Source organism: Anolis sagrei, chromosome 1 (assembly GCF_037176765.1).
Source record: "Anolis sagrei isolate rAnoSag1 chromosome 1, rAnoSag1.mat, whole genome shotgun sequence".
Classification (NCBI taxonomy): Eukaryota; Metazoa; Chordata; class Lepidosauria; order Squamata; family Dactyloidae; genus Anolis; species Anolis sagrei.
Window position 1 is genome coordinate 58,261,588 of NC_090021.1, and position 14,065 is coordinate 58,275,652.

The 14,065-nt window shown below is 37.7% G+C and overlaps 1 protein-coding gene across 1 annotated transcript in view; it reads right to left on the bottom strand.

The window, feature by feature from the left end:
* MTR (5-methyltetrahydrofolate-homocysteine methyltransferase) overlaps positions 1-14,065 on the bottom strand; it is an 84,890-nt gene that overhangs the window by 53,420 nt on the left and 17,405 nt on the right. The window contains exons 3-8 of the mRNA XM_060753870.2: positions 12,168-12,257; positions 9,670-9,739; positions 8,174-8,266; positions 7,350-7,456; positions 5,742-5,801; positions 3,765-3,859 (exon numbers count right to left, since the gene is read on the bottom strand). Of these exons, the coding sequence (XP_060609853.2) occupies positions 3,765-3,859; positions 5,742-5,801; positions 7,350-7,456; positions 8,174-8,266; positions 9,670-9,739; positions 12,168-12,257 (515 nt within the window). The remainder of the gene's footprint in view (positions 1-3,764; positions 3,860-5,741; positions 5,802-7,349; positions 7,457-8,173; positions 8,267-9,669; positions 9,740-12,167; positions 12,258-14,065) is intronic.

The following is a 14,065-nucleotide window of genomic DNA, read 5'->3' on the forward strand; positions in this document are numbered from 1 at the left end:
ATGCCCATATGCCCTGGCCCTCTCTTCCCCCATCACACTCCTTCTCTACTCCAAAAATCAGTGCACAAGCTGGCCTCCCTCCTCTCACCCACTCCATCCCATTCCACCACCTTCTCCTCCCTCCTTCTACTCCCCTATCCATTCCCTTTTGTCTCATGCCCAATCCAGAGAGCAAGCCAAGCAATGCATATGTAGCCTGGCCCACTTTGATATCTTCCCACACAACACTGGTGTTATCAAAGTCTCTTTTTAAAAGGGCAGCAGAGGAGGCAGAAGCAAATGCAGCAATCTGCAAATAATTAAATCTGAGAGTGCTTGCACAGCAAATGTGGAAGAGCTATATAAAGAAAGATATTGCTTGACTCTTTTTCCCAAAGAAAAGAATCAACAAAACAATGTAACTTATTATAAGTGTATATAATCTAAGTCAACAATCCCTAACACACTTTCCTGAGAACAAACACCTGGGAATTTAATGGGATTTACATCTGAATAAACTATTATGACAAATATATTCTGATTAACTGGGTAAAAGATAACATAATATTTTTAACACAAGTTTTTATAAAACTGCAGATAGCGGGCTACACACACACATATACACCATCTCTTTCTCTCACCAACACGTAAAATGAAATCCAAAGTTGTGCATCAAATGTACATTTGCAAAATGGGAATGTTCCCCTCATATTAATGTAACCAGCTTTTGCCACCACATCAATAATCAGTAGTACAGCGACTTCGCTTTTTAAAAAAACACAATACCATTCTAGGTCTTCATGGACAGGGAAATAGAATTCTCAGCCAGAGAACAAGTGCCTCACCAAACTACAAATGCATAGGATGAAGCCACATCAATTAAGATGGAATCACAGTGCTATAAACCCCGGGTCGAAGATTCGCCGGGGAGGCCCTCCTCTCACTTCCACCACCACCACAGGCACAGCTAGTGGGGACAAGGGAGAGGGCCTTCTCAGTGGTAGCCCCTCAACTTTGGAACACCCTCCCCAGGGAAATTATACAAGCCCCCACACTGTCCTCATCTTGCAGGGATCTGAAAATCTGGATGTTCTAGCAAGCTTTGTGAACGACTAGTCCCTAATTATAGATGCCCAATCCCTAGGTCACCAAACAGTACTCTGTTCTCTGTACCTCATCCAATTCCCATGACCCATGGCACGCTGTTTTGCACTATCCCATATCCAACCCTTTTATATGCCTGGTCACGCTAGTAATTCTGATAACTGGTTGTTTGTTGAACTTCAATGATGCTGTTTTATTCTCTTTATTTAATTGTGTTTTATCTGGATTGTTGTATTTTACTATGTTCTTATTTTAGTGGTGTTTTTGTTTTAATTGATTGTTTTGCTTTTAATGTCCCATATGTAAGCCACCCCAAGTCCTTTTGGGGAGATAATGATGGGGTATAATAAAATAATAATAATAATTATTATTATTATAATTATTATTATTATTATTATTATTATTACTGTCATTGTGTAGTGTAATAGAACTAAAGGTGTCCGGCACACTTAGAAAGTCTTTCTCACAGAAGATTAAAAAATTGAAACATTGCAAGGGGGCACAAAAGTCAGTCCTCATTTAAGGTCCTGTTTATCTTAGGTCATATTCAGGGTGGGGCATAAAGATCTCCCACATTTTGAAAAGGTATAATCTATATCGAAAAAAATGTATATATTTCTGAAAAGTGCATTCAAACAGTTTTGTTTTAATGTGATTAAAACTTATGTCAGATAAATCACTTTGTAGGGATGCAGTTTTAAATCAGCATGCAGAATCCTCCTCAAATTCCAACTTGACATCCCCAGCACCATGGGATGCTTATGAGCAGAACACCTTGGTAATTATTGAGTGGATGTGAATACGGCTTTCACATTTTTTGACCTTTGAACGGTCCTAACGGTGCCGGGTATTTTCTTTTCAGTGTGGCTCCAATTGCCAGAAGATTAAAAAGCTATAGCAAAATCATTTTCTGATCTGGTATAGAGGCATTTTGACCAAACGTGAAGCATGTACAGAACACTCTCTGCATTGTTATCACAGAACAGCTGTTCTGATACTACACTTGAACAACAAAGCCCCGATGTTCAACAGTCCAACTCACGATGGTACTAAAAATGGCAGGATCTAACCTTCTGAATTACACCTGCCCCACCTCTATCCCTACTACAGCCTCCTCAAAATATGGGAGATCTTTATGCCCAATCCTGATAAGTCTAGCAGATAGTCATGAGAAAAGGCAAGCTAGAGCTGCATGCTTAAAGGATCGATTCTCTCTACTTTCCTGAAGTTATGTATATAGCCTCAAACAGAAAGGATATATCAAATAGAATGCCATGACAAAGAGGAAAAATAAGACTGACTCTTTCTTATAAATCAATTACTGAAGAAATACTAGAGCTATACTAGGATAGCTATTCTTGTCAAACTATATAGAAATAAATTTCAGCCTCTCCTGTTATCTAGACTGATTTATACGCCTCCTCCACTGCTTCCTCCCCACATTCCAGGCTTATTGTCACCCTAAGCTTCTATCTTTTTCTTCACTTCTTTTCAGCACCCCATAGAATTATAGAGCTGGAAGAGACCTCATAGGCCATCCAGTCCAACCTCCCGCCAAGTAGCAGGAAAATTACATTCAAAGCACCCCTGACAGATGGCCATCCAGCCTCTGTTTAAAAGCCTCCAAAGAAGGAGCCTGGAACGCTCTGGGGCAGAGAGTTCCACTGCTGAACAGCTATTCCATCTGTCTCTGTCTCACACTGCAAGTCTCATGCTTGGTTTCTCCAGAGCTCCAAACAGCAAGAGAAATATGTGGAAGGTATTTCAATAAATGACTAGAATTACAGTATTGTTGTGGTGGTGGTGGGCATACAAGTCATTTCCAACTTATGGAGAACCTATGGGGAATCTGTCTTCGCAATATTTGCTTGGGTTTCTTTGGAGGCTGAAAAAAGTGTGACTTTCCCAAGACTCTTCAAGTCTCTCCCTCTCTTTTCTGGAGATGTATTTAACATCCAGGGTTTTTGCTTTAAGGCAAAACTTCATGATGCATAAGCAGATTCCAGAATCCATTTCATCTCTTTCTGATTAGGTATACAGAAGATTGGGGATATGACACATACCATACACATTTAAACCTGACAGCCACAATATTCTTTGATGTAGTGCAAAGGCCTTTTCGCTTTAACTACCATGGCAATATTCTATGGATACTAGGGAGCACTAGAGCTCCATGACTAGAAATTCTAAATAACTTCCTAACTGACAAATTTTAGGAAATCAACCCATTTGAAATGTGGTGTGGGAAAAGTAGAAGTCAAAAGAGTTAAACTGATGCTATCATAATTTGGACTTACCATGAAAGCAGAATGGCGTTAGGTAAAGTCAAAGGCAGTTGGACAAAAAAACGAAGAACACACTCAGGTAGATTCACTCAATAAAAGAACCCACAGATCTGAATTTGCAAGACCTAAGTTGTGACAGACTGCATTCATTTTAGTGTCAATGGGCCCCGAAATTTCCCTGAGCAAGAGAGTGCATCCGCTGAAGGAGACATTCCATCATCTTTGTTCCTCTGACAATGTCAAGTTATGCCAGACTGGAGGATGGACAATCACAAATAAAATTGCATGGTCAACACTGTGAAAAATTCCAAATTTCTGAATCTATCTTAGAAAAAACTAGAAAGACATAAATTCTTCCACTTCATCATTAGCAGACTCTAGAATATGTTATCTCACCAGAGGGGTTCACTGTGAGATATACTGATGACAAATGCTTCTCCAGTCTGACCAGAGAGAGTACGTCCACTTTTATCGACAATAGTTCCAGACACCTAAAGAATGCAAGGGTGGTGGAGAGAAAGAGAAAAATCACAAGTTGAGAAGTCTACAAACCGCAGAAGCTAAATTGAAGCAAACAATGCCCAATTAAAATTCAGAAGAGGCATTCACTGTGCTGACCGTTCTGTGCAGCCACCTCTGAAAAACATTTGTCTGGTCACAAAGTAAACAAATGCTAACTCTTTTCTTCTATCAAAAGGTAAAACAAGGTGAAGGAGGGAAAGTTTTTTAATATACTCATTGGAATCTGAACAATATGTCGAGACCACCATAGAAACACTAATGAAGCACTAAATCTTATTTTTTTTCCACTTTTTAAAGAGAATACCGTTGTCACTTTGTATTTAAAATTTTGACTTTTGCAGATTTTAATTTACAAATTTGTTTAAAATGTTATTTCTAGGACTCACCAAGTTCCTAGTGTGATTCTATGCTCAACTTCTCTTAGTCATACTGGAAGTTCTAGAGATTTCTACTGAGAACATCTCTAGGAATCTCGAGGTTCCCCAGTGCAATTCTATGGTTAACTTCCAGTGGAATCCAACCTCAGAGTCACCCCGGAAGACCTAGAATTTTCTAGAGAAGTGTTTCTCAGATTAAAAAATATATATTCGTGGTTTCACGTGGCCTTGTGCCCCAAAACTCCAGCAAATGTGGAAGGCTATTTCTACTTATGGATTATCTCAATTGGAAGGAAGAGAAGGCACCTCCTCTTTCTCACTCTCAACTCCTTCAGTCTATAATTTGGCATTTTGAGAATTTGATTTTGATATTCTTTTACTTTAACATTATTTTTTCACCTCTCTATATAAATGGAGCCTGAATGATATAATATTCTCAGCACTCTATGAGGATCGCCATGGAAACCAATAGCATATTACACAACCAGGATTAGCAACAAAATTAACTGCAAAACATGAGCCTTTTAATTAATTCCAAAGTTCTGGTCCATCAATGCAATTTCTTCATGTTCCAATCAGATCAAAAACCAACACAAACAAAACTGACTTCTCTTTTTCCTGATGTTTTTCTTAACATGCTGGTTTAATAGAAACTCACATGAGTGTAGCTAATGAACAAAAGCCATAAATTAGAGGGTATCATTGTTTGAGCACTCGGCTATGCTTATGGAAACCAAGATTTTATCCCAACTTGGCCATGGAAACTCACTGAGTAAGTAGGTAATGTACAACATAAAGTGCTATAATTTCAAAGGAAAAAATTGCATACAAGTCTCTCCTGCAACATGTTTATCCATAGTTGTCTGAGCTCATTCAAGTCAGGTAAGTGAGAAATCAAAAATAAACTTCTAGCAATTGGCAAACCCTAGTGCTCAGAGGGAAGGACTAACAAATAAACACATTGCAAAGCTTGTTTCTATTTCATGAAAACTCTTGCTCCTTAATAAGTTGCAAGTAGGAGTCAAGACAAAACATGGTAAGGTGCTTGTGTCCACAGATGAAACAGCATGTTGAACTACTGCAGTTGTACTGAATCCAATTTTCTTTAACTTAAACTGATTGAGGTGAGCAAAGCTGAAAGTGCTACAGTTGTGCCTTACAAAAGTAAAGTGTTGATATAAGATATGTACAGCTCTCCTTATGTTGGTGTCTTAAATTATTTATTGTTCTTTCAACTGTAGTCATTTTTGTTACGTATAAAGAAAGCATATACCATTCCCCATACATTATTACAAATATTTAATTAAATAATGTCCATATAAAGCCTGAAGTCTTTTGAACACCACATTTAGACTAAGCATGCTACATCTGGTGACATTATCTAAATCACCAGAAAATGGTCTAGCTCAAGTGCATAAACTAATCAAAAGCATTGAGGCCTCAGTCATAGAAACTGTAAATTTATCATACTCACAAATAATGGTCTGGGCTCATATTCTTCTTCAAACAAGTTCTGGAGAGCAAAGAGAGCTGCCTGTGCAGTAAAAATGTCACAAAGCATTAGTATTTTAGTTTCACCCCATTTTGCAGTTCTCAAAGTCCTTCACATAATTTAACAGAGGCCTTTTTAATGCAGGAGAGAAATAAAAATACAAAAAAAGCTTTTTTTCTCCCTAGAGAAAACTCAATTTTCCCCAAATCAAATTAGCTACAGAGGATCAAAAAGGAACCAAAGGCTCTATAATTGCAAGGAGCCAAACTGCTCTATTAGAAATCTCACTTTGCAAAGAAATGCAGGTCAAAGGTATGAGTCTGTCTGGAAACTGACTTTTATAAAATGCAACAACTTATAATGTAAAATAACGAATTGCTCTGAACTCTTTACATCTCTGTGCACAACACATACAAAGTTGTCAGTGGGCACACAAAACAAATGAGCTTGGAACAGGATCATCCAGGAGTCCAGACTGGCCCCAGAAGTGGCCACATGCTCAGTCCTCAACCTGCAGCAATTTTGGGGCAAAATCTAGATGGACTAGTTGGACTCCTTCACCCACTTTGGCCTTGCTGGACCATCACCTTACTGCCTGTGTCATTACTATCACTTCCAAATGGACATGGAGTTCTGCAATAGCTCCTGGCCATCAAAGACGCTCTGTGCTGGTAACAGAGACGCCAGTGCAAACAAGGAGCAGGAGCTGATCTGACTCAGACCTGATCCTGTTGTCCACACTGTGCCATAGTCATGGGGTTAGTAACACTTTAGTAACACTTCTCAACACCGTTTTTTGTACTGCAGGGTTAAATGTAGTTTACACTGTGACAAGCACCAGAAGTTCAGGAACTTCATGAAGACAGCCAAGAGCAAATACATAACAAGGGCAGGCTTTTAAGCCTCAAGGTGATATTCAGGTTTCAAAAGGAAAGGTGGGGAAAACTCTCTCCTTCTATCCTGCTACCTTCCATCCTACTGCTATTATAGATTGAACATTCCTTATCTGGTATTCCAAAATCCAAAATACTCCAAAATCTAGTTTTTTACACACAGGTTAATGAGATAGTGACACCTTAGCTTTCTGATAATTCAATGTATTCAAACTTTGTTTCATGCATAAAATAATTGAAATATTGTATGAAGTTATCTTCTTGCTTTACTATGATGCATATGAAATATGAATGAATTTTCCTGAAGATATCTTAGCATGTACATATATGCAAATAGAAGTAATATAAGAAATATAAAATTCAAAACACTTCTGATCCCAAGCATTTTGGATAAGTGATATTCAACCTATATCATCACCACTATATCTTTTTAGCTTTCCTTATTCCCGAAATCTCTCTGTATAGTGCAAGGGGAACTTTTCAAATCCCATGATCCTATCTCCTGAAGGACTCTACAAGTATTACACCCACTTTGAAATTCACTTGTGAAAAAATGGCATACTATAATCTTATGTAAAAGATATACAGTGTGCTTTTAGACTTTCAGTTCACGTAAGTCATGTATGTTTGCCTATGTGTGAAAGAAATCCTTACTGGCATTTCTATCACATATTCAGTTTTGGCTTAGAACTCTCACCTTGGCATTGGCTGTATCAAATATGGTTTCCACTAACATGATATCTACTCCGCCATCCAGAAGTCCTTTGGCTTGTTCTGTGTATGCTTCCACCAACTCATCAAAAGCTGTTTTCCAAAAAACAGATTATCTCATTACATCGAAAAATTCATTCTAATTCCAATGTGAAATGTGATACTCATACAACATAAATATACATACAGGTAATGAATCACCGTTGTTCTCTAATTTCTAACTGTTTAATGCAACTTATAACAGAGTATGTTTAGCTGTTGCCAGATAATGTTGAACCAAACCTTCAGAATCCATGAGTACAAGTCCAACTTCTAGTGACTTGGGTTTGAGTATTAACATGCTATAGCCTCATCTAATTTTGCCTGACTACAGAATAGATTTGGTTGCCCACCTCTGAGTTAGTGTCATATAGTGGTTTGAGTGTTAAACTAGGACTCAACGAGATCCAAGTTTGAAACCCCATTCAGCTTTGGAATGCACTGGGTAACCTTGGGTACAACATGCTATCTCAGCCTCAAAGTCAATGGTAATAAACCCCAACCCCCAATTAATCTTATCAAGTAAACGTGGTGAGATTATTTGAAAGCAAAGAATAATAACTACCCAACAGATGTAAGTATCTCTAAACTTGGAATAACAACTTTACTAATTGCAGCAAAACCAGAAAATTGATCTCAGAAAAGGAGTCTTTGGACTTACCAACTGCACACGATAACAGCATTTCAGTTTATGGTGCAGAATCATTGTGACAAAGGCACTAAAAGCAACTGTCTTTACTAATTAGAAAAAGGATAATTAGCAATACTTACTAACATTCCTATAGTCTGGCTTTTCCACTGAAGGAGAAACAGAAAGAGTCTTGTTCGTGGGGCCCATTGCCCCAGCAACATATCTTTTATGTCCTTAAACACAAGAGACATAAAAACACAACATTCATATGGCACATTTGGAATCATAGGATATAAACATCACAAGAGATAAGAAAGAGGACAGCGAATAGGCTCCTATAAAGTGACTAAAAGAAAACTATAGAACAGATAATTGGCACTAGGAAACAAACTGTGAGGCAAAGGAGAGAAGACAGAGAACAGAAACAAGAAGTTAATTCAAGAAGGGAACATTTCATAATTTTTGAGAATAGGAAAAATATTAAAGTGCTTACAGAAGAAAAAAGAAACGAATGCAAGCCAGGCTAGTCAACAAAGGAAATGGATCCTTGCAATAAAACCTCATTCAAATACCATTTGTTGATAAGATATGTTACATTTTTTAAAAATAAGAGACAGAGAAAGAAAGCCTCTTCAGTGGTGGCATTCGGGTTTTGAACAATTACCAAAACAAATCACAATCTTTTTAAGAGTTAAGTCAAAACATATTTATTGGTTCAAATATTTACATATATTACTTTCTGTGTTACTTAACAGATTTATGGTCCTCTTTAAGTTAACAGTACTGAAGAGAAGTGTTATCTCAATTTTTTTTATTTATATAGTAATGCTGTAATATAATAATCAGCAAATTATCAAATCTGTTAGTGCTTAACCCAAATATGGGGAGGAATGACTGGCTTAGAGACTGGAGGAAACCAAGCAAAGTAAATGCCAAGAGGACTCAGTATTGCTGGTTTTGAATCCAGCATGGCAGAAACATTCTGGCAGCTGTGGCATTGCTCTCACTACACAGCATTGCGCTCTTAGAAGCCTAAAGGGCCAACATGAACAGAAAGCCTGCATTTTACATACTGACAAATTAGCAAGTCTGATTCGAAGACTTCCAGTAAAAATCTACTCTGGAAAGCTGATTGGATATGACATGAGAAAAGGATATAAGAACTTTGAAAAGACTGGAACCAGTTAGCTTTTAAAAAATGCTATCATGCCCTAAACTGTAATACATGAAAAAGATAGAAGGAGCCTGTCCTTAGCAATTACTAGTCCCTTTTACAGTATTCTTGGTTGTAAAGTAGCAGCACCTTTTTCAAAGCTGTTGCGAGACCACAAACCCTATTTTAAATCATTTTTTTCCTAGTGGGAGATTGAAATGTTGTATGTTCTAATCATTTCAATGTATCTTCAAGCAGCACAATATGAATTCAACCGGTTTATTTGTATTGTATCCAATTTAGTGTGTGTGTGTGTGTATGTGTATACACACACACACACACAAATTGTTTTGGCCAGTTTTACTGGAGGACATGTCCAGTAATCATTTACTTTAAGAGACAGCCTAGTAAACTCAAGTAGCCTACAGTAACCTACAATCCAAGTGCAAAATAGTGTGTTGTAAAACAAAGAAAATTGCTCACCTGTTTCAGCAGTTACATCATCTGCTGCTCTTCTAGCTACCTGTGCTGATATTTTATTCAACCGATAAGCCTAGGCAGTGGAGGAGTACAAAAGTGAGGAGATCAAAAATAGAAGGCAGAAAAATCAGTGTTATATTCCCATTAACACTATATTATCTGTATAGTTGGAAGGCTAAGTCAATGCAAGTCCTCAAGGCATGATTCCATACATTTCAAACACAGGCGCTGCTGGTACTGCAGCAAAGAACACCAGTTCACTTCTATTTTAAGTTCTCAAGCCAGTACTTGTGCTCTCCATTTAATTTGGTTAGAGCTATCAATGAGGATTAAAATCAGACTGGGGTAAAGTTGTACAATCTACAACTTTATTTCCACACATGTTGTCTAGACTGCCTTAAAGAATGGGTGACCCTAGAAGCTAATGATCTCTTAGAGCTAGAATACGAACTTCGTAATGACACCACAAATGTATCTTTTGAACATGAAGAATAAGAAAAGACATTTGATAAAATTTTATTTTATTTGATAGTGGCAGCACAATGAGTATATGCCAGATATTGGATAAGCCCAGAGTTACCTGATATAGAAGAATGAGAAAATTGCTTCACTGATTTGCTGATAATAGATAAAATAACTGTACTCTCAAGAGGAGAGCAACTAGGGGATTTTGTTAAAGAATAGCAGCCAGTGACCCAGCAACTCAACAATAAAGTAAAGATAAGCTGGTGGTACAGCAGGTTAAACCGCTGAGTTGCTTAACTTGCTGACCAAAAGGTTGGTGGCTCAAATCCAGGGGGCGGGGTGAGCTCCCACTTCTGCCAACCTAGCAGTTCAAAAACATGCAAATATGAGTAGATCAATGGGTACCACTTCTGTGGGAAGGTAACAGTACACCATGCAGTCATGATGACCACATGACCTTGGAGGTGTCTACAGACAACGCTGGCTCTTCGGCTTAGAAATAGAGATGAGCACACACATCATCCCCCCACCCCCACCCCGAGTCAGACACAAGTAGACTTAATCTCAAGGGGAAAACTTTATCTTTACATACTTTAAACTGGTTATAGAAATATCTACAGAGGATCCTACAAGGCTGCAGGCAAATAGGAAACTGATACTAACTTAAAATCTCTGATTCTCTTATCTGTGTTACTCAAAAAGAAAATGCAATTGATAATATGTTGGAACTCTCAGCAATTTGAAAATACAATAGAAGTCCCAAAATTATTACTGTATGCAACAAACATTTACATTGTATACTTATTTTATTTTAATAAATAAATAAAAAATCAGACTGGGGTGAATTTGGGAACCCTCTGGTCACAAGCAGAATTTGTCCCAGTTCTCTACAACACTTAGGTCCCTTCTACAATGCCATATAAAATCATGATTATCTGCTTTGAACTGGATTATATGACAGTGTAAAAGGGGCCTTATTCTACTTCAAATGTTGGGGTCACAAAAAATTTGGCAACAGCAACCATCACCTAGTGGCTGTTTCCGACACTTACACAAATCTGTTGTGAAGTGTTTACAGTAGACTCTGCAGAAGATGCTTTGGCTGTACTTCACAAAAAGGGAAATCAGCCTGTTTAGCAAGGTTTCCAAATGCTTGATTTTATACCTTAAATCCTATATGCCAGAACTTTCCACATTTCATGTTGGTGACACACTTTTTAGACATGTATCATTTTGCAACACGGTAATTCAGTTTTACTAACAAACCAGAGGTTAAACCAACCTGTTATAAGAGATATGAACACATACATACATAACCTTTTCAGGAGTGCATTTCCCTTCTGAGGAGTAGATTTCTTTCACTTTCTGTTGTTTCAGGGACTGCCTGTAGTTCTACAGGTATACCACCCCCCTATCACTGGATTCAAGCTCTCTCCCTTCTGCCTATTATAAGTGAGCAATTTCAGTCTTTGTTAACTAGCTATTATGAAACAGTGGAGCATTGTGGCTGTTAATCTTTATCTTTCTGGTCATTTTAATCCTTCTTTGCAAGACTCAGATAACCTTTTAGCTGAAATAAACAAATCCGTGCTATCTGTGCGCTCTCAGAAAAACAATTGAGTAATATTAGAGTCATATAGTCTGCTTGAGGTCCTGAGATTGTACAGAGAAAAGACCATTTACAAGCTATGATATTATAGCATAGCCATTTCCCTCTTTCCCCTTCATGCTTGTCTACCACTTTCACCTCATGAAGAAGCATGTGGATTCAAAGGCTAAAACAGAGCACAGTCTGCCTTCTTCAGATGGACTCAGACTGGTATTAATTTTGATTTTGGAAGTGAGCTTATACAAGCACTTCTGCATTTGTTATCAATGTAAATGACACTAACAAAATAACAGAAGCAAATGGACAGTTATCTGTCACCCATAGTGGGGGAAACAACAAAGGAATACCAAAGCTAACTTTGTTATAAATCCTGTCTAATCCAAAAGCAAGCCAATATTATTGCTAGAAAACCAAACAATATTCTTACCATGTGTTCAAGGCCATAGTCAGCTTGTGCTATTCTAGTGCTGCTGAAGGTGTTGGTCTCAATGATATCAGCACCAGACATCAAGTATTCCTGGAGGAAGAAGACAGCAAATGAAGAAGCATTTTTATCGGGGTAGGAAAAAAGAATATAAAAGTATCTTTGGGAAAGGAGTATGTCAAGGCTGTTTACTCTCACCCGACCTACACAACATGTATGCAGAACATATCATGCAAGGTGCGGGGCTTGACGAATCCAAGGCTAAAATTAAAATTGCTGGGGGAAATATTAATAACCTTAGATATGCAGATGTTTTGGGGACCCCCGCTCCCCGCTACAAAATGGCGCCCAACGTGGGGCTGGAGAACAGGAAGAAGGAAAGGTAAGCTTTTGGGAGCTGATGCCTCTCAGTCAAGGGGCAGATGACTTTCTCTTACCCACATACTTGGTCTTACCCACATACTTACCACATACTTGGAAGTAAAATTGTGGATGAGCTAAGCCTGCTTAAGAGAGAAGACTACACAGCCTCTTAGGTTGGGAAAAAAAGTGCACTTTGTAAAGGGAAATTGTTATGTTGATCCTATGTGTTGTGTATGGTGGAATCTGGCTGTGTCTATATGCATTGTCCCTTCTAGCTGCTTTGCAACCATATGTTTGTTTCTGTTTTTGCTTTGTCTCTTTGTTAAATGTCAGTATGTTCATAAAGAAAAGAAATTAATGGTTATAGGCTTCCGGGAAAAAGCCAAAAAGGAAAAAGAAAGAAATGATGATGAAATGAGGAAAAATAATGAAAAAAAAAAGGAAAAAAGAAAAGAAAAATATGTGAAATATGTGTCTGTCTTTTGGGAAAAAGGGAAAATGTCTGTATACATTCTCTGGAAAACTTGAATGTGTGTATGGTTAGAAAAAGAAAAAGGAAAAAGAATGTGTGTAGCTGTTTGTGTTGTGAGAGAAATAATCTTTACAGGTTTCAAATAAAAGGAAAAAGAGGAAAATTCAGGAAAAACCTGGAACAATACATGATGGGGAAAGACCAAGTATGTGGGTAAGAGAAAGTCATCCAAGAAGAAAGTTAAGGTATGTTGAGAGAATGTTGAGAAAGCAAGGAAAAAGTAAGTCAGAAGAGCGAAATGGTTAATCACAGGAGAAGAACCAGAGTGTGTGATTACCATGTGGGGAAAATAATTGAAAAGAGAGAATGAGAATGTAAAAGAAAGTCTTACAGTAGTGATGAAATGTTAGTACAAAAGTAAAGAGGGATTAAAGATAATGAAAGAAGAAAACTGTTGAGAGGTGTGAGAATAAGAAGTGTGAGAAGTGAATGATTAGATTCCCTTTTGAGAAGAGAATTGCAGTAAAGAGTAAATGAGTGTATGTATGAAATCAGTTTTGGGATGAATAAGTTTGTTGTGTGAGGTTGTGTGAGGTTGATTGTTTGCAAATGCCTGGTGAGATTGAAAAGGGAAAATTATGTGTTGAGAGTATTTAAGATGGCCACTTAAATGCCCTCACGGGGAGAGAAGAAATTGGGAAAATCTTTTGGGAAAAAAATTGATATTAGTTGTGAAACTGTCTGAGAGAGAAAGTAGTGACAATTTGAGATGCATTTAAATTTAGAAGATTTTGTGGGGAGAGCTGTGATAAAGTGAATGTTGTGGGGTTGCTTTGCTAAAAATACTGAGATGCTTTTTAAGGTTCAAACATATTAGAAATTTAAATTGGTAAAAGGAAGATGAACTGTTGCAATATGAGGTGGAAGTGAGGAGGATTAAGCATCAAGGAAAAAGTACAGATTTTAAAAATGTTAATTAATTACCTGTTACAGTATCCCCCTGTTTTACCAGAAGATTTAAAGTGGATGAAAGATCCTGGGGAATGTGACATCTGAGACAGGAGTG